Source organism: Protomyctophum bolini (genome assembly GCF_963924005.1).
Source record: "Protomyctophum bolini genome assembly, chromosome: 24".
NCBI classification, from domain to species: domain Eukaryota; kingdom Metazoa; phylum Chordata; class Actinopteri; order Myctophiformes; family Myctophidae; genus Protomyctophum; species Protomyctophum bolini.
In genome coordinates, this window is record NC_137885.1 from 15908778 (window position 1) to 15930860 (window position 22083).

Here is a 22083-nt window from a genome sequence, read left to right on the forward strand (position 1 = left end):
TTCCTACCTTTACATACTGTAGGAAGTGTGTGTGTGCGTGTGTGTGTGTGTGCGTGCGTGTTATTCCTCTGTATATATAATATGGGCAGGTACCAGGACTCTTGTGTCTGATCTCCCACCCCATAAACTAGTCCCTTAGGGAACACATCTTTCTCTCTCTCTCTCTCTCTCTCTCTCTCCTTGCTACTGTATTAAGGTTCAGGAACGGAGGATCGTTCTTCTGAAAGGAAACGCAAATTAGCGGGTCTTGTCGAAAGCCCCAGAGGAGCATGCACGCTTTTATTTTTAATATTTAACTTTTTAGACAAAGCAGCAGGTCTCTGATCAGCTCAGCTCTGTACACTGCTCACAAGTTTAGCCTTATAAACATGTCTGCCGCGTCTTTGTGCCGCCGGTATTCACTTTGTTGCTTTTTGTTGTGGTTTTTTTTTTCTTCTTTTTTTTTGTACATTATTTTACTACGCTTCACCCCCACGTTTCAGCTGCTCTCATCCTGGCTGACTTCAAACGGCTGTTTAGAATGAATGTGGCTAAATCCTTCAGTCAACAATGTATATACAGATGCAGTAAATACCGTAAACACACTGCCATTCAGCATGCTAATCTCTCACCCACTGTGTGCGTGCGTGTGCGTGCGTGCAAGGACAGCCAGTGAGGGAGTGAACTGGCAATGAAATTGTGACTATAGCTCCAACCAAATTAACCAGAGGCGTAAATTACTCATTTTGTATTACTGTACTTGTGAGGACATCACATTTTTTTAAGACGGTGGTATTATGAATCAATCAAAGAAAAGCATCGGTATAGCTTGGAAGAGACACGAGCCAACTTCATGGGTATACACACACCTCTGACATACAGTATATGCTCTTGTGGCTATTCATCATCATTTTCCGACCGCGGTCGAGATTCATGGACTTCACAATGCCACGTCAAGCTTTCCCTTCATTGCCATGCTCCTGCTTACTGATGCGTGTGTCCCTATAGCGATGACGACAGTTTTCCACCTCTGGTCTGCTTTGAGGCAGGATTCCAGAGAAGAAGGGAACATATAACCTCATGATAAGCTCTGTAGCGGTGGCCGGCAAACTGTGTTCTTCTGGATCGCACTTCTGAAGAATCACGGGGAAGGTTGCCGTCTTATTAGAGAAGTCGATGGGTGGCTCTTCCAAGAGAGATGTTGCGCTCTCTAATGTCTTTTTTATTCATAAACACAACCTATCGGTAGAATAAGTAAGTCAGTAGAATACGAAAACCTCCATAATACCTCCGCCACAAATTCCCCACAGCGTGTCGCGGTCGCGATGTTCAGGTATATATACTATAGTAATTTTGCCACCTGTTGCGCTTCCAGCAGTGCTGCTGGCTGTAGCGTAGCCTACAGCATTGCTTGAGCGAGTTTGTCAGACCCATGTTTTTTTCGGCTGTTCTACTGGAGTATGCAGCCATCTTCGGTTGCTTTACTTAGTGTTTTTAAATATATATACGGTAGTTTTTTCCGCCACGCAATATTGAACCTTGAAAAAAACAGGTTGTCATGTGGCTGATGTTCAAATTATTATCATTGTTTGTGTTCAACAGCGCCCCCCAGAGGCAGAGGGTCAGCAGTGACAGTTCTGTGGCTGATGTGCTGTCTCACAATACAACCCAGGTCCCCCGCAAACTTATCAGGTTAGTACACATGCACACACACACACACACACACACAGTTAGAAAAGAGTCGAAGAAAAACAGCTTGGTAAATCAATCAATTATATTTCAGCTTGTCATTTTCATCATGCCTGATAATCACTCTTCATTTAACACGACTTTGTTTGCTTACTCGTGTTTTTTGTTTTGTTTTGTTTGTAATTATTTTTGTACGTGGCGGTGATGAAGGGCGGGGTGTGTTCATCGCTCTAACACCACTGCTGCTGATTTCAAACCGACAGTGAGGTCAGTACGCGTACACACACACACACACACACACACACACACACACACACACACACACACACACACACACACACACACACACACACACACACAGAACACACAGTCATACTGTGTCTCTGTTTAATCATCTAACATTCGTTGAGTGTGATTTATACTTAGCTGGTCTATTTAACATGGCAGATCTACAAACCTCCGATCTGCTATTTTCTGTGGCTGACACCGGTGCGCAACCACGTATAATATCAGGGGTTACCCAGAAACACCCAGATAACACAATCTAAAGTGTCACAATATATTTGCCTCTGTCATATTATTTTCATTTCTCAAAACCAATTTTTCACAAGCGATATTTCATACAGTACAATGTCAGTACACGCACACACACACACACACACACACACACACACACACACACACACACACACACATGCACGCGCACACACGCACTACTTCCTCACCTTTCTGTGCTTGTGCTTTTGGAGGTGAGCTTTCACACACTGGTCTGATGTGAGGTGTCTCTCTTCTAAAGGGACGATCAAGGGACACTATTGTGAACATTTAAGCTGCCAGTACAAAGAGAGAGAGAGAAAGATGAGAGGAGAGGAGAGTGAATGAGACTTATAAAATGGCTGGAAATTGGACGGAAATTGGTTCGCGAGCAAAACTGAAATGACAAATTATTGGGTTTCCAAGAAAACCACGTTCCCTAAGCATCCCAAAATGAAGTGGCTGGTTGAGGTTTACACCCAGAAAACTAGGATTATTGTGCGTGCGTGCCTGCGTGCGTGCATGCGTGTGCACGTCTTCAGTGTTCAAAGAGTTCCGCTGTTTGTTTGTTTTGGCTTGGTCGGGGAGGGGAGGGAGAGGAAACAGAATAATGAATCATCATTGTCACCCTCGCCAAACACACTGCTGATGTGTTGTTGCGCTGCACACGTAGCTTGCATGGGTTTGCATCAGTGTGACCTAGCTAGCAGGCACCGTTCATGAGATGGCGGCGTTATATGATGTATCTGCAGGGGCTCAGGGATCGGCCATGTTGTCTCCTTATATGTTTGCAATGCTCTTATTTGGTCCCAACGGTGTTTATATTGAGACTCTGAAAGTACACATTTGCATGAAAATACCGTCTCTATAAAACCACCTTTTTTGAGAGGGGGGGTAACTTTAAGACAGTTTTTCGCAAACTTTTTCAAGTCCAGGAGCCACAAATGGATATGTGTTTGGCCGCGGACCCCCCGTCTGAAAAGGCTTAGCCTTTCGTGCCAGGGATCTCCATAAGAGAAGATTTAAGACAATACAAATTATTCAATCTTTTAAAAGATTTTTTAATCATTTTCAAATAATCAAAAATAACCAACATACAAATGGATTAATTGGTTAAAATAGCCAATAGCTTGAGAGCTACTTTAACCCATTCTTTGGTGTTTTACCTAAGCATATGTTTTACTTTAGCTATTGAAAAATAGCAGATTAAAAAGTAAAAAAACAAAACATATGTCTACGCTTATGAACGTAGCTGGCAAGAACAGGTCCCGGGGGGGGGGGGGGGGTGGGGGGGTGTAATGTTTATAAACGTAGATGGCAATAAAATAATTAATACAAGTGGCATATGCCCTTTTTTACATTTAAATAATGCATTTTAGAGCATGTCATGCGGTCTTACCAGGCACAGCCTTTGTGATCTACTGGTAGACCAGCTTTTGGGCACCCCTGCTTTAGGCTATGTTTGCATTTACACAGTGGTTTGGGGGGGGGTGGGGATGGGTCTAGAAAACAGAACGGCACCGCTCTGTTCCAAATGGGTTTTTCAAGTTGAACCAAACCGCCGGTGAGTCATTTCTTGACCACAGGAGTCTTTTATACTTTGTGTAAATGTTGTACACATTTGTTTCCAGTTGAGAAAACAAAGCCCCAGAACAACAAACCCCATGCAGTCAAGGGTAACAGCTGAACACCAGTGCACAGGCAATAAAATAATATACACCAGGTTGTTATTGATACTCATGAGGTGTATAAATGATCTTGTTCATGATTGCATCCTTTAATAGCAGCAGTGATCCGGCAATCTGTTTCGTTCTGCCCATAAAGGTTGATATTTATTAGATTCATGGAGTGGAATTCATTCCACCCCAGAATACACTACATTAATCCTTAAGTGTGATGTATTTTGTGTACCTCTGTTGTAGCCTACATAATCATTAAATGATCAGAATTAGTTGTTAAATCACACACAAACACACAGAAGTTTGAGATGTGTCATTCGGCTTCACAGTGGCAGCATAAAATAAAGACAACGTGAAGCTGTGCATAGTTGAGACCTTTAATTTGGGTTGTCTGATAGTGTGTTTCAGCCCATGTTTGCTTTGGTGTTTTCACCCCCCCCCCCCCCCTAGCTTGTTCACTGTGTTGCTTACATGAACGGTGGCTTTATAGCCCCTGCCAGTTTGGACAAAAGTGCCTTCTCCGTCTTTTAAACCCATTTTTCACCCCTGTGTCAATTATCGAATGTGATCCTGGGCTCTACACACCCTCCGCCAACCTGGGGAGAGCAACAGACTTGAACTCATACTTCCTTCATGCATGAGTGTCCAAGTTGCTCCTTTACACCTGACAGGGGGAGTTTCCCTGGTTGAACATAGCGCATGGAAGGAACACGTTATTCCAACCAGTTCCTTTCCATCAGGCGCCCCAGCTGGCCAGGGGGAGGCAGTTTCGAGACCAGAATTTGAATACATATTCTTTCAGAGCGAAGGTTTTTAACTCAAATCTTTGCTTCTGGGGGTGGTCCCATTTTCAGATGGGGTCGGCGGCCAATTACATATATTTTTTGGGGGTCCTGGACCACTCATTTAGAAGATTTTTTTTAAAGAAACGTCCTCATGTCTAAATGAGTTAATGGCTTGGCAGAGTTCCAGAGCATCAGTTGAATGTGGTTCTACAGTACTTAGTCATGTTGCTCCCAGATCCTCCACAAGCCTTAATGAAGCCCCCACAGACATAGCCATTGGACAACATCAGTGGAAAGTCTGCGGTCGTGTGTGTGTGTGTGTGTGTGTGTGTGTGTGTTCCTCGCGTCTTTAAGAGACACAAGGAACAAAGTTCAGACACTGTGTATGTGTGTGTGCGTGTGGGACAGCGGGCAGCCAACGCACTTTTCGCACGTACAGTAACTAGAATTAAAGGCATTTGAAACTTTTCAGGATTCCAATTAAAAAATTACGAAACAAGCTCAAATACGACATAAATATGCAATGTGGGGAAACGGTGTACTATTCACGATTCACATTAAAAAAATAGCAAAAGTAGAGGATCAGCGAGCTACTGAACTCTTAATTACAAAGTATAATTGCTCAACTATATTTAGTTGTTTTCTGTTATTGCTTTTATGCGTGTACGTTTGCACAAGTGTCCAATTATGTTTATTGTTTCTGTGATTGCTTGGTGGATTCTGGAGCTTTGGGAGCGAAAATGAGCACGGACAACATGAACAAAGGCAGGAGAGCGCACACACGCGAGAGAGATGTATGTTGTTTATTGACATCATTATTTCTTCTTGACTACATTAAAACGACATAACTTTGTACAGGATGACGGTCAAATTCGAGTTTATTTCTCTTTCATGTTTTGAGCCTCTCCCTTATTTCTATGGCTGGTAGCTTGACTAAAATGTTGTTGTATGTTGTATTGTTGTATGATGTATATTGCATCATATCACACAACAGATGTCGTCTCTGTCTCTCCCCAATCTTCCACTCAGTGCTTCCCCCCCCCCCCCCCCCCCCCTCCCCTGACCTGCACATCTGAAAATGTGGAAGAAGTTAGTGCTGCTGGGGGGGGGGGGGTATTCGGTGCTGCTGGGGAGGTATTCGGCTGCCCATCTTGGATTGGATCAGAGCCTGATTGGCTACCTCTGGCGTCATTGCTGGAAACTTTTGAGGATTGGTGGGCGCTTTGCTTGTCGTGGCACGGGCCACACGGGAACAATTTTGGTGAAATGTCGATGTGCGCACGCTTCTCCCAGCGAGAAGATAATGGTCAACAGTTGGGCTGAGGTTGAGGGAGGATGTTTTGTACGTTGCGCCGCACGCAGTTGGAAACAAATCACAAATCACTGAAACCCCACTTCAGACAGAACTCTCTCTCTCTCTGTCTCTCTCTCTGTCTACTTTGCAGTGCATTTAGTCTGTTGTGGACTATGACTCACTCTATCCCTGACATTACTGCAGTTCAGTCAGGACAACTCAAGAATGGATGGAATATGTATTTAGTGAATATAAAATGAGCAATATATTTATTATAGTTTGGCGATGAAGGTACTCGGATCAAGCGCATCAGTCCCGACCATAGGGAATCCCCCCCGTACCTAAACAGCAGATCCAAAACGACAGGTGGTAGCTGGGGTGGAGGAGGGTGAGCAGCAAAGGTTTAAGCAGACAGCAGTGCAGCAGTATCAGTGTGTGCAGCAACAAGCAAGCAGGAGGACGAGCAGTGCAAACTTCCAGTTTAAATAGCCGGTGTGAAGATGGAATGAGTGTGTGATTGGATGAAGTGAATCATGTGAATGAGAACGTGATGCTGAGGCGGCCCAATGAACGGCAATTTGCGTGAAATCTTTCACATATTTTCCTACTAGGCTGAGGAATATATCCCACCCTTTTCACATTGGCCTGTTGCCACCAACAGGTGGATGTTGCAAAACACATGACCTGGCCTAGTGGAGACCTGTATCGATGGCTGTATGGACCCTACTGTATATACTTCATTGACTGGCGTCTCTCTCTCTCTCTCTATATATATATTTTATCTCCAGGCAGGAAAAGATCCAGGCAAACAGCGGAGCGGGCAGAGAGACAGAGAAAGGTAACACTCTCACAGAGACACTCGGGCACTCCCCACACTTTGCAACCCCCGGAATGTGTTCAGCTCTTGGCCTCAATCAAAACGTGAAATGTTTCAGTGAGTTAAGAAAATTCACCTAAAGAGATTTACTTATATGTTTGTGACCCAACCTTCGTTGCTTTGCTAAGTTGTATTGCCTGGGATTTTGCCAGAAGTATCCGGAGGGAGGGAGAGAAATAAATTCTCCCTCCGTCGTACAGTACATGGTACATGTCGTACACGGTACATGTACTCGGGGGAGGATTCTGACACATTCCTGTAACGGTACGAGCACACACAGCACTGGAGGGAGGTCAGCCGGTTCGGCATTGAGCACGCTGGAGAGTTCAACAGAGCAAGTGACGTGTGTGTGTGTGTGTGTGTGTGTGTGTGTGTGTGTGTGTGTGTGTGTGTGTGTGTGTGTGTGTGTGTGTGTGTGTGTGTGTGTGTGTGTGTGTGTGTGTGTGTGTGTGTGTGTGTGTGTGTGTGTGTGTGTGTGTGTGTGTGTGTGTGTCTCAAGGGTTGGAGTTGTACTGTAGAGTATGCATGAAGTACTTCTTGGAGCTTCTCCTCAAATATTCTTCTCTTCTTTTTGCCTACTATATATGTTTTTACTTTCTGTCTACCTGTTGAATACCAAATGACTCACCCCTTTACCAACTCGCCCCTGGTGTACAGCCGGCGGAACTGCGCGGCCTGGTATTCCTATAGTAACCCAAGTACATTTATGCTTAAACGGTTAAACCTAACCTTATTCCTAACCTTATAACCCCTGGCAGTAAAACTATATGCCTAAACTTAACCCCAGTAAAACTATGCCGAACCCTAAACTAATTTCTAAACTTATTCTCAAAATAAAGAACAAAAGAACCGTCGGACCGAGCGGTCGGCGTAAAGATGGAGGGGCGAGATGGTTTACCTACTGTACCTGTTCCATGTTTTGTTTTCTATGCAAAACATGTTCATGTTTGTAGGAGTAAGTGTGTTTCGCAGTATGTGCAGTGCGTACGTCACTACGTCACAATGAGCTGTGGCTGTTGTCTCCCTTCGCCGAGCATGTGTGCATGTGCGCGCGCGTATCCGTGTTTGTTTGTGCGTGCGCGTGAGACAGCGCACGTTTGTTTTCCCCTTGTCTTACAGCCATAAAACCTCTTAGAGGATTTCACAGTCTATTAACGTGTGTGTGTGCATGGGCATAAACATGTGCGCGCGTGCACACACGCACAGCCTAACGTAATTGGATTAGGCCTCAACTATTGGAAGAGAAACAGACAGAGATTCACAAAGAGTGTATTGAGGTCAAACTAATAAGTATTCATGTCGTGGTCTGGTCTGTCTCCAGGGATGTTCACAGCTCAACCAGTGCAGCCCAGACCATAATGACATCATGTTTGTCACGTCGTAGCGGTGGTGGACATGTAACAAGTACATTTACTCAAGTACTGAGCCAAAGTATACAGCCTTGACGTACTTTGCTACATCTCTGAAGCAAATATTGTGCTCCACTACAAGTCTTTGACTGCACTGCTTCTTGTTAATAGTTACTTTCTCGGATTTAGATGAATAGAAAACTTAGATTAATCACTTAACCCATTTTAGGCCTGACGTCAAAGTAAATAAAAAGTCCTCTGAAAGAACATATATTCAAAGATTTGTGCCACATTTTCACGATTTTTCAAAAATATCAGAACTACAAGCACTCGGTGGCGCGCTACAAGCTTGTAGATCTGCAATTTTTCAATAGCTAATTTTTTTTTCCATCTCTCTTTTTTTTGTACTTTTACTTTGGTAAGTATATCTTGATGCCAATACCTTTTTGCGTTCTTTTTGCGTACTTTTACGCAATTCAGAATATCGGCCTTTAGTAGAGTATTCCTACAGTGTGCTATCGCTACTATTTCTTCCACTACTGCATTTTTTTCTCACATTTCATCTTTTGGCCGAATGCCCTATAGAGGTGACGACGGTAGCTATGATGGTGGTGAGGCTGACAAAAGGCCTGTTTTCTTTCCTGTGATGTATTAGTTTTTCATTTTTCCCGTCCTGACAACCTGGGACGTGCTCCGTTTGCGTTGGCCAAGCTCCCAGACGGGTTCACACGAGTCTGTCCATCCCCACTGGGTTTTATACCACAAAAGCACCACCTGGATCCACTTCTGTCGAGGCCAGAGTCCTCCGAACTCGGTGCTTTTTCAACGCAGTGTTAATTTTGACAGCAAAGGTTGATCTAGTTTAGTCATAACACTAAAACTTTTGAATAAAACTTAAGTTTAGTCATAAATGTTTTTTTTAACATTTTTATAAATGGCAGACCTACATACAAGCTCTGTGATCTTTATTGATCAGCTATTTTTAAATTGGAATAATGTGGTTAATACAACATATTTTCAGATGGGGGTCGGTGGCAAATTACATATATTTTTGGGGGTTAGTGGGTCCTTGACATGACATATTGAGCACCACTGATACAGAAACATAGGTATTTCAGAAAACTTTCAGGACTTAGAAGACATTTTTTTAATTTCAACGTCAGGCCTAAATGGGTTCAGAACCACACAGTGTAACTGACTGACTCTCTGTCCCTGCTGCAAAACACCAGCGATGTGCTTACTGTCTGTTTTATTGCTTTTGCTGACGGCATGGAAACACATGAGTCTCCATTATCCCACAGCCCATGACGGGACACGACTCATTTATGCTCTTGTAGAATGATTTAGCATTTCCAATCCCGTGCAGGATATTTAATTAGTCCTCCCTTTCCCCACTCACAGATTTTATTATGTTATTGCTGTCGGGCAGAAACCAATATCTCCATATTTTAACTTTTTGTCGTAAATGAACGCCCCTGCTCGATCATCATACTACATGCGTTGCACAGAAGCACCAACAGTAGCAGATCTGCGAGCTCAAAACGCGGGCGCGAAGCGAAGTAGATCGGCTACTTTTGAAATGTGAATCCTAAAAAGTAACAGTTTTATGGACATGGGGGTTTCCGCCCCGACAGAGATTACAGTACTGAGGGTGTAAGTACGCCCCTCTCAACCGCAGCCAGTGGTTTTGAGAGTGTTTGGAACACTCTATTAAAGGGACACTTTATGTTTATATGTTAATGACGTTTAGAAGATCTAGAACACTTTCCTGGGGGTCTTTATGTGGTTTTAGATTTTTGATTCTTGATTTTAGCAGTGAGCTCACTTACTTCCTGGACTACAATTCCCATAATGCTTTGGTGCACTGCTCGTCCTTCTGTATAGGGGGAGGGCTGTCTTACTGAGACAACATGTAGTCCAGGAAGTATATGTGAGCCCATAGTCTCGATGACATCAGAGACACTGGGCTCACTGCTGAAATCTGAAATATCTATAACCACACCACAAAGTGTTCTAAATTTCCTAAACGTCATTAACATATATTTTTTTGCAAAAAGGGTGAAGTTTCCCTTTAAGGGACAGCCTGCTGACACCATTACTAGACATGTCAAACAGCGATTCTGCCATCCATTGGGTCGTGAGTATATTATTGCGATGGGGGGATAAAAAAGTAGAACATCCAACATTTAAAAGGCCAGGTGCAGGGCAAAATGAAAATAGTGTCCGCACACATGCAGGGCCATGCTCCAAAAAGTTAAACGCTTTATTACCAGCTCCGCAGCGTGACGTTTGGAGTCTTGTGGCCTCTCAGGTAGAGCCACAAGATAGTTGGCACTGGATGAAAAACCTGGGTTGCAAAATCGTGGGATAAAAATTATAGGAGAAAAAAAGTTAACCAACACTGTGGATGTCCTGAAAAACACCCAAGGAAACGGGGGTGTAAGATCCGCTCTGCGGCAGCCAAACAAACTGGGACAGAGAGAGACACTCTGACAGGGTGTGACAGACGCACATGCAGTACACACACACACACACACACACACACACACACACACACACACACACACCGATGCAAACACAAACAGCCGGTGCACATGAAACATTCATACACAAATGATACATGATATCCCGCATGGGGCTGAATGAATGAATTGTACACAAAGAAACGCTAATGAGTTTTTGTGTACGTTTTATAATTTTACATTTAGTTATTATGGACAGCCCATGTTAGATGTTTTGGAGATAAAGCTAGTGAGTGTATCGGTAGAAGGATGGTGCTGAGGGCAGGAGGCCAAGGGGAGGACCAAAGAGGAGATTGAAGGATGTATACAGTAGCTAGTGGACATGGGGAGTGGGTTGGTGTGAAAAGAAGAGGAGGGTAGAGAACAGGGTGAGATGGAGGCAGATGATTCACTGAATAGCAACCTGCGGCGACCCCCGAAACAGCCCCAAGGAAAAGAAGATGATATATTAGAATTGAATATCATCAATACACTGTACTGGCCTAGGGTTGTTTATCAAACATAAATATCAAACATATTGGTTGGTATTCCCAAAAGGAAATGCTTGTATTGACTTCTGTCTCGACAAGAAGCAGGGGTAAATAAAGCATATCCCATGGGCCACCGCACATGAAAATGACTGACCAGAGCACATAGCCCCCCCGACCCAAATGAAACCTGGCAAACAATACATCTCAGAATAAGATATGTAACGCACATCATCCTCCATTCTTGGTGCTGATACGAGCCAAGCTGTTAAAACAGACCGACGTAGAAAAAAAAGCAGGCGCTCACAACTCACTTTATGAAACAATATAGCTCCAGCTACTGTATAGGTTTGATTCCACAGACCTGTGACATGTTCGTCGCCCTTTCTGCCCTTCCATTCCATTCCAGTCTTCTCTGAATCAGTGGCTCTCAAAACTGAAACTATAGATAATTTATCATCAACATCAGTTTAACCATAGATATGTTTTTATTCTTGAGTTTGTATATGTGCTATTTTCAAAACAATCTTGATTTTCTTTTTCTTTTTTAAATGGGGAATATATTTTACGACACAATTCTTATATAGTAGTCCCTGTCACAATTCTTGTTCTTGTCACGTGGCACTGAACCAAGGCACACTGCATGATGCCACGTGTTTCACTGTCTCTTAGCAGCGCTAACAGCAGCATTATTGTCGTTGTCGTCCGTTGTCGAGGAGACGACAATGACCAAGGTCCTTATATTGTCTGACAAAAGGTCTTATACTTGTGACAATTTTGTCACAAATAGACACTAGCAACATTGCACGCAGTCAATGCTGGCAGTGGTGAAAGTAGCAATAACCCCAATGTAGAAATAGAAATACTCTGCTAAAAGTGTCTGCGTATGTGCCTTTATGTTCATCCTCACATGTTCAATTATGTTTTGTTTTGCCTGATCAGATATAGTATTATTTTCTTGTCATATACATCCTCATCATTCTACTCATTAGCATTGTTTTAGGGTTAGTTGCCGTATATATTCACATTTTACCTTTTGTTACAGTTCTCACCATTTCCTTTTGTTATAGCCTCATAGCTTTACGCTAGCTATACGTTTGTATTCAGGGAGTTTGTTTTCACATCCCCTGACCAAGTTTGCATTTTACATGCACCCCTGGGACAGGCACACCCGAGATAGCGGGGCATACACACCAGGTTACAAATGGCACCCAGACAACAGTTGGTTGAGACTAGTGTTGTTTTTGGCAGAAAATTTCCATTTTAGTTTTAGTCATAGTCTCTTGAATAGTTTTCATTTAGTTTTAGTCACATTTTAGTCTTAGTCTAGTTTTAGTCGACAAACATTTTTCGTCTTAGTTTTAGTCGACAAAAACAACACTGGTTGAGACCTGCTCATTAATTATTCAACAGTTTAGTTCATTGCTAAACACATGCTTGCCACGTCCTGTTATTGGTCTGATCCTTCTAAAAGAGTCACATGACTCCAGTGCTCCTTGTATAGAGCGTCCCAGCCTTCATCCAATCAGGATGAGTGCTGTGCAGCTTGTAGATCTGCTATTTTTCAACAGCTAAAGTGCAACATAATGCTTAAAACACCAAAAGGGGTTCCCGCCCAAAATGGGTTAAGATGAAAGTACCCCAAGTATAGTTCTTAGATTGGCTAAAATGTCTCCTCTTTATTTGTGACGTGTGAACAATATGGACAGTGGCGACATTGAGGCCTGTCAAGCTTTCTTGTTGAACAATTTTGCTTACATGTTCCTGTCTCTCTGAGCAGCAGGCCTGTCTCAACCGTTCTAATTTCAAGCCAAGGGCACCTCATTTCATAATGCATTAGTCCAGTGCTTCTCAAAGTGGGATTTGGGGTTAATAACATTCATATTATGGTAATATTACCATATTATGGCATCACAATCATTTTAACCATTTTATCCATTTATAATGTTGGGTATTCAAATAAATGGCAGATCTACAAGCTCACACTGCGTGCTTGGGCATATGCAAAAAAATAATATATATATATATATATAATTTTGAAATATTTTATCTGGCCAAAGACATGTACATTTTGGTCCTTGTTTTTTTAGAACCACTGAATTGATAAGCCATTTGTGCTAATAATAACAGGATGTCTGAGCCAGTGAGCACCTTTGATTGTTGTTATTGTTCATGTCATGTGTATGAATTGATTGCATAGGGCCTAAATGGAAACAAGACCGCAATGACATTTGTTGTTGTTGCTGTCCCTTAGTGTTTGACTGTATTCTGTTGAAGTTGTATACATTCTGTCTAATAAACTATTCAATCAATCAATCAAAAAACCTTGATGGTTGAAAGGTGGGAACAGTGCAGGCATCGTGCTGTGTGCGAGCCCTGTTGTCTGTGCACATGGTAATCAAATGGCGCTTATCAGCTCAAAAGGCCTTTTCTCGGTGGACGCGGTGGCCCCTGAGGGTCTTATTTGGTCCCCTGGCGGTTCCCCACCGACCCGACATTGAGAAACGTTGGTTTATGCCGTTGTGTGTGATCTCCACACACAGTGGAGGAACGCGGCCGGCCGCCAGAATCAATGACTCGGCACAAACCGGCGGCGCGGGATGTCTTGAGTTCCACAGGGTCAGAGTTCAACGAATGTGAACTCCGACCTTTTGCATCGGTATGCTGTCCATGCTTTGTCGCCCCGGCGTGATTTATTTTAAGTCCTCGTTCACCCGGGTTCGCAAACTGATTGGGAACCGATTCCTGTGCTGCTAAAGTGCTAATCGAGATGTCATTGCATCTTCACGTTTCCCACTCGTATAAAACATGCATGGCCAAAGACAACTTTAAAAAATGTAATCGATTTAGGGCAGCTCACAGCCTCACACCAAGCACTATAGCCATAATGATAACTTAACTATATTGTTCACAATTGTCTTTTTGTTGTTGTTGTTATAGTTGTGGTGTGGACCCTTTTTTAAAAGAATATCTTTATTATCGTTACAGTGATTAGTGTGAAGGGCCCTTTGGGGCTCAATAAAGCCTCTGCAGATCAATAACATTGAACTACATCTTAATGAGGTATAATAAAAGACCGGGCCCCCGAGTCCGATACCAAACCCAATTTATTGTACGCCCTCGAGGGAGGAAAGACATGGGGCTATTCTTTTGTAAAGGATACGTTACTCATTTGCATAGATAATTTTTTTGTCTTCATATTTAACGGTGTCTGTCTGTCTGTCTGTCTGTCTGTCTGTCTGTCTGTCTGTCTGTCTGTCTGTCTGTCTGTCTGTCTGTCTGTCTGTCTGTCTGTCTGTCTGTCTGTCTGTCTCAGTGTCTCCAGAGATGCTGGTGGAGTGTGTGCAGACCAAGGACCACAAGCTGGTGAGTGTGAGTGGTGAGAACCCAGCTCGACCTCTAGGGCTACGACGGTTAATCGAAACTAATCGAAGTAATGAATTATAACGTATCTTTATCATGTTTACTGTGCATAATAAATAGCCGTTGCGTCGTGATGTTTCCGTTGTTTTTGCACGACAACGTATAAAATAAGGCTTAAAGCTGCCATAAGCAATAATATGTCCATTTTAATGACCTTTTTTATATTTATTTTTTGGGTATTCAGACAGCCAGCAATGAGTAAAAGGCTCCCAAAAAGATTTGACACATCAAGAGGCCACAATCTGCATTCAAAGATGTTCCTACTAGAAGCTTTGTCATTGGTCGAAAAAAAAAACCCTGGTCGCAATGACTAACCCAATCAGGAAGTAGACAGGCAAATCGACCTAGGAAAATCTTTGAATGCAAATTGCGGCCCCTAGATGAGTCACAGAGACAACTTTTCTTGGGAGCGTTTTACTCATTGCTGGCTGTCTGAATAATAAAGATTAAAAAAAGGACATTAAAATGTTGACATATTCTTGCTTATATATAACCCATAAGACTTCTTCTACAAATGCCTTCTAATCCCAGTAGTTCTTTCAAGATTTTCTTTGTACAATATCGTGAGCTGGTAGATCTGCTATTTTTGAATGACCAACACCAAAATATAAAATGACAGATGCTTTCCCAGGTTTTGATGCGTTAAGTGACTAATTGATATAATCGACAATTGATATAATCAACAATAAAAATCAATCTGTTCACATCACTTTACGGCAAACCAATAATCGATAGTTGCAAGCACTTCCTTCGTTCCAAAGTTTTGTCTGGAAAAAAAAAACGGTTGTGCAGGCATTTTGAGAATCATCATTTATTTTATTATGTTGAAGTTTGCTTTTGAATGGAGACCCCCAGGGACGGTAATTAAAGCTTTGACCCGAGACTCTCTCATGGAAAGTATTGACTACAATTCCAGTTGCTTATGACAGAGGGAGTATTTACTGTTCTCCCTGGCGGTATGGGGAAATTACTTTTACTGCTTAACCCAGTGGATGGACTGGCTCGGGAAACACAGAGACTGGCTTTTGAACCGGCAACCATTCCGATTCCCAGACTGCCCCTGTCTGTCTGTAGCCACTGGCCTGTGGCCGTGTGATATAATACTAAATAATAATATAATATATGCATTAGGCCAGTGGTTATCAACCTCTTCTGGATCAGGGTCGTCTTGAAAAAATCCCGACTGAACGATGAATCAATCGATTATCTTCTGGCTTGGATCAATGGAATTAACCTTTGAATACTTTAAGTTCTTATTTATTGGTACAGTATCACTATGTTTTTTTAATGTTTCAGTATATCATTTTTTTTGCCAATTATTTGTGGGCCCACTTGTAATATTCCCTCGCGGCCCACAACAAAGGCCTTCTGAATCCTTTCTGAAAACCTATGTCCTATATAGCAGTGGTTCTCAAACTTGTTCATATCAAAGGACCCCCAAAATAGTTGCGGACCTCCATCTCATAATATTTTGTTCCAGGGACTGCCCAGAAGCAAAGCTTTGAGTTAAAAATGTTCTCTTCAAAAGAATATATATATTCAAAGATTTGTAAAAATGTTAAAGATGAAAAATAAAAAACACACACCTGTGTGAATTGGGGGCGCTCTTATCATCGTACATCATCACGACGTAAAATAGACACTATGAGTGAGGTAAAATTGTCCATTCATTGTCAAAGGGAATTAAATATTTGTGTAGGACAGAAATAGACACTAAGCCGATTTGCTTGTCCTCATATGACGTAAATTCTCCATTCATTGTCAATGGGAATTTAATGTTTGTGTAAGACGAAAATCTACACTAATAGCTGAATATAGGAGGGGCTAGCGCCCCTCAAAAATAGCAGATCCACGAGCTCATAGCATGGCGCTAAGTGACGTGCTATGAGCTTGTATATCTGCTACTTTGAATAGCCAAAGTATAAAATAATGGGGGTTTTTTTTATCTCAAATCTAAAATGACACTGATGCTTTCCGGGTTGAATTGTGTGACCTGTTCCTTCCCTGCCATACAGCTGCGGGAGCTACACCTGAAGGGGGCGGACCTGACGGCCTTGGACCAATCGGGGCGCAGCCTGCTGCACCACGCCGTCGACACGGGAAGCAAGGAGACGGTGCGCTACATCCTGGACAACGGTGACCACCTCTTATTATCTCCATCCAATGCTGGCAATTCATTCCTCACTCCTGCCTCAAGGTTATATTTATAAGTTGTAAAGTTTAACTCCACCGCTGGATTGTTAGCCACTTAAACCGCTGTAAAACCACTGCAATCATTATTATTTAGCCGAGACATCCGCTATTGTTGCAAAATAAATTACAAAATATTCGGGATGCCAGTGTTGAATTGATTAAGCAACTGTCTGTCTGTCTGTCTGTTTGTCCGCCCGTCTGTGCCAGCTCCAAGTGATTTGCTTGACGTCACGGAAAAACAACAGTAAGATTATGCTTTCCTCTTAACATAACATAATACAATGCTGTGAGTACACAATGTGAAATACTATGTACTGTACAGTATGCCACTAACTGTGTGTGTGTGTGTGCGTGTGCGTGTGCGTGTGCGTGTAGTGGAGAGACTGTGCTGCACAGGGCAGCCTCCATGTGCCAGAGGACCATTTGTCACTACCTGGTAGAAGCAGGAGCATCGCTGATGAAAACAGACTTACAGGTAAGACTGTTTACACCTACAGCAATTCAAAATGTACTTGACTTGGCATGGGCCGTGGCTCAGCGGTCCAGGCACCTTGGCTGGTAATCCAGTCTGGCAGTGTGCCACGGGTTCGACTCCCAATCCCGACGGCCTTTACTGCATGTCACTCCCCCCATCTCTCTCCCCCATTTCCTGTCAGCCTACTGTCTGTCCCTCCATAAAAAAAAAAGTATTGTCATCAAAATGTACTAAAACCGCCAAAATTAGAAAGTACTCATTATGCAGACTGTCAGATTTCACAAGTTTTAAAAAATGCATACAAATCTTTTGAAAGTGGCACATGTGCAAGCTCACAATGCGTGGCAATGCGAAGCATTGTGAGCTTGTAGATCGGCTATTTTTCAAATGACCGGAATGTATAGGGTTGAAGTGGTTAATGTATGTTTTCTTGTTTTGTAATGATAATCAAAATCTACCAAGTAACTATACTAACTAAAGTTTTTAAATAATTGTAGTGGAAGTAAAAAAAATATGACATTTGCCTCGGAGATGTCGTGTAGAAGTCAAAGTAATGCAAATTGGAAATGTTCTGTTGAAGTCAAAATACCTCAAAATCAGACTTAAATACATGAGTATCCCTCCCCCTCACTCATCTTGTCATAATAATAATAATAACTTTATTTATATAGCACCTTTCTAGGCATGAGCCACAAAGTGCTGCAAAGGAATAATAACAAGAAAAATCACAATAGAAAAATAGAAAAAACAAAAATCATGTGTTTGGCTTTCACAGCATCTGACAACTCTCTTTTGTTTTGGTTGAAATTAACAGTTCGTCTTTGGAGACCTTCCCTCTCTCTGTCTGTCTGTTTCGACACTCATATCCTCGTGTCCTAAATTCCCAGATCCGGCTATTAAAAAAACCCCAATAAAACATTTAAAAAAAACCCTGCTCCGCTAAGGCTTCGGCTCGTTTACCCCGCTGTCTTAAGATAAACGAGGCGGTTGCTTTTCAAGGCGGGCCCGTGAGCCAAGAAGGTCGCTGAGTCATCGGTATCCTCAGATCAGCTGAGACTAAAGCCTAGTTCGTAAATGTGTAACAGAGGTGATTTATACTCTGCCACATAATGCCGCGCGCCGGAAATAGCCGATGTACAAGCTCGCAATTCAACGCATCGCGATGGGTCGGGAGCTTGTAAATTGGCTCTTTTTGGTGTGTGACACAAATATATAAGGCTTTAACTCATTAAGTCTGAGACAGATTCCACAAATGTCTTTTAAATCCTTTAAAACCGTTTTCTGAAAAACTTCAAATTGTTTCACGTCACGGACCCCCAACATTATGTATTTGGCCGACCCCATATGTTTGTTCCACGGACCCCCAGAAGCAAGAATGTGCGTTTTAAAAATGTTCCCTTTAAGAATATTTGCACGCATTTTAACGATTTTTCAAAAATAGCAGATCTACAAGCTCACAGCGTGGCACAAAGTCATGCCCTACGAGCTTGTATATCTGCTATTTTTTTAACAGCCAAAGTATAAACGAATGGATAAAGTGGTTGTAATCTAAAATGACAGATGCTTTCCCGATCGTAATGGGCTAGACTGAGACAAGCTCCCGCTCATAGCTATGGGCATTTACACTCAGTGACAAGTGTTCCGTGTCCAAGGCAAGAACTTAATTTCTCAACTCTCATATCCTTGAGCAACGTGGAGCGCTCTGTATCCCCCGGCCAGTCGACAAATCAAAGCTTTGCGACGGTAATGACCCAGCGTTATAAAAGTGCCAAGTGGCTTGGAGCCTTTGAGGGTGTTCCAAATGATGTAGAGAAGAACTGTGGCTCACAGGAGTTCTCTCGCACAGTATATCAATTAGGCATAACCACTTTCATACCCTACAATACATACTGTATATATCCCAGCTGTCTGTACTTGGCTCTCCCCCTTTTTTGTCCTGCCTCGAAACCCGAATCTCTTTACGGAAACATAGCGGATCTACAAGCTCACAACGCGTCGCAAGTGCCACACGTTGTGACCTTGTAGATTTGCTACGCCTTTTATGACATGGCCCAGAATAGCGATGCGAGGGTTCATTATGGTTACGGTAAATATTATTGTACCATCAAGCTTTCTGGTGATGTTACAATACATTCAGACGACTTCCCTCTCATCTGTGATGTAATGTCGGTTGGGTTCTAGTATGACAGGACTGTGTGTGGGGATCACAACGTAATTCCGACGGAGCATTAGTCCGACATGCGGGAACAACGGTCGGACTAGCGCTCGAACATGCGCTGCTTGCTGTTAGGCTTAGGTTGTCGCTCTAATGACCGTCGGACCAACACACGTGTCGGAACTTAACTTAGTACTGCACCCAATTAAAGTCCCGCTTCTCTGGGGCAAACATTCAGCAAAAATAGCAGATCTATAAGCTCACAACGGTGTCGCGTGTAGTATGGAGTAGTAGACCGCTGGGGGGACTCCAGTCAACAAAGTATATAGGCCCTCATTTATCAACCGTGCATACGCCAAAATATGGGTGCACGCCGAAATTACCGACATTTACCATTTCCGGCAAAGCTTGAAATTGAAGCAGCCTTGTCTGAACTGCTGACACGCTGTCACAGGCATCTAAACATATGTTTTCACTCCTAAAATGTTAATATAAAACGGTATGTGTATGTAAAAAACAAAAGAGAGATTTCCAACTTTACAAGTAATTAAAATCGCGCAATTAAAAACAATATAACATGTTTACAATGTATTAGTTTGTGCTTAATCAAACAGTGCTTTACTGGCCTTGTTATGCGAGCGCACTTGTGAGATGATTTTGGAGCGCATGCGGTGATGCGGCATATGTGATTATGATATTATTTTAAAAAAGGCATAAATGGACTGCACGCCTTTATTTCCAAGTGACAATGACAAGCATACAGCTTGCCTATTTGTAGTAAGTACTAGCAGGCTATAGGCGTAAGGGGCTTAATCATTCACCATTTAAATAAGTGCTTAGACAGGTTTTGACAGTTTTGACAGTTCAGATAAAAGCGAGATCATTTTCGGGGGTCGGGAGGACGGGACTGCGGCGTGCGTCGCCAACATATACCAGCACACATGCAAGCAAGCCTTCATCCATATGTTTATAATTCGTTCATCAATGATCAAATCACTACATAAACATTGATTATGACTGCCTTGACGACATGATAGCCTATCTCTCATGCAGGCATCACTGAGTCACCCACAGGACTTTAATATCACAGCAGTGCGCAGTATCACGCCTTCGCCGTGCACTGCGCACGTATGGGTAAAATGTATATAGGCCAACTAATTCCATTCATGGCGATGCGATGTCGATGTACGTGTCATGTAGGTACGTGCGTGCGTGGACATGACAGCAAGGCAAGCAAGGTGAGAGGGAAACAGACAGGGTAGGCCTACAACTTTATTTAATTCGTGCAGGTGTTCGTTCTTTATTTATTTAACAAGACACCAGTTAGTTGGGCTTGCAAGTTGCGTGTGCTTGTGTGTGTGTGTGTGTGTGTGTGTGTGTGTGTGTATGAGAGAGGTGGGTGAGGCGGGCAGCAAGGCACGGGAGAAACTTTTTTCCCATGGTTTCCATGGTTCCCACAGGTCGTATTTCATGTGTTCAGTCACAAAAATGAGGGCGAGGCTTGATTTCATAGGGCGTGCCAGATAGATTTCAGCCGTCACATTTATTAACGTCAGAACGAAATTAAGGAAGGATCAGCTGTTTGCGATCACTTTATAAATGCCGTGGCGACGTGGGTGTACTACGAAACCTGCACTCGAATCTGTGGCAGATTTTACACTCGATTGATAAATGAGGGCCATAGAGTGTAAGTGAGCTGAGATCAGCTATTTTTGGCGAAGAGGTTTGTTGGAAAAAAGGCCCTAGTATAGACCCACACCCTCAGGGACAATGTTAAATAACATTAATTAATTCACAGAGGAACATTATTTTTTTTTCATTAACACAGGACTTTACTGTGCAGGAAAATGGAACTAATTAAACATTTCATTGACAGATCAAATCGCGCACACATCGCACAATTAGCCCTAATGAGAGTCCTGCCTCTGTTTTGTCTGTTGTAAGAGCTTTCCATTTTTCTGTCCAGTTAGTCGATGGGGGAATGCGATTGCGGTGAACTCACCCAGGAAAATATCAGAATGGCCCGAGCATGACTGGCTGTGTGATAATGGGGGAAAAGCACTCATTTCTGTGTTTGTCAGGTTCAATGGGTCAGCCCTGAGGTCTGGGGCTGACTATACTATGTGTTTGTCAGGTTCAATGGGTCAGCCCTGAGGTCTGGGGCTGACTATACTATGTGTTTGTCAGGTTCAATGGGTCAGCCCTGAGGTCTGGGGCTGACTATACTATGTGTTTGTCAGGTTCAATGGGTCAGCCCTGAGGTCTGGGGCTGACTATATCTATGTGTTTGTCAGGTTCAATGGGTCAGCCCTGAGGTCTGGGGCTGACTATACTATGTGTTTGTCAGGTTCAATGGGTCAGCCCTGAGGTCTGGGGCTGACTATACTATGTGTTTGTCAGGTTCAATGGGTCAGCCCTGAGGTCTGGGGCTGACTATACTATGTGGGTAACTGACTGACTATAAATACTGTGGCCAGATCCACTGCCAAATCGAGGATCCACTGCCATTGGATTTTTTTGAATTTTCGATTTTTCTCATGTCAAATGAAAGCATGGGAATCATAGCTTCAAATTGACATATTGGTTGTTCAGTTTGACCCACCAGTTTTTGAGTTGTGGCTTATAGAGTAATGTCTTGCAGAAAACAGCGAGTTGAGAAAAC

The 22083-nt window shown here is 42.8% G+C and overlaps 1 protein-coding gene across 4 annotated transcripts in view; it reads left to right on the forward strand.

Moving 5' to 3' along the window:
- The window catches only part of dgkza (diacylglycerol kinase, zeta a), a 140429-nt gene that overhangs the window by 114079 nt on the left and 4267 nt on the right, over positions 1-22083 (forward strand). For all 4 annotated transcript variants that reach the window (XM_080758791.1, XM_080758792.1, XM_080758793.1 and 1 more), the window contains 7 exons: positions 1582-1671; positions 1879-1935; positions 6749-6798; positions 14492-14541; positions 16614-16734; positions 16999-17035; positions 17167-17266. In XM_080758791.1, the coding sequence (XP_080614917.1) occupies positions 1582-1671; positions 1879-1935; positions 6749-6798; positions 14492-14541; positions 16614-16734; positions 16999-17035; positions 17167-17266 (505 nt within the window). The remainder of the gene's footprint in view (positions 1-1581; positions 1672-1878; positions 1936-6748; positions 6799-14491; positions 14542-16613; positions 16735-16998; positions 17036-17166; positions 17267-22083) is intronic.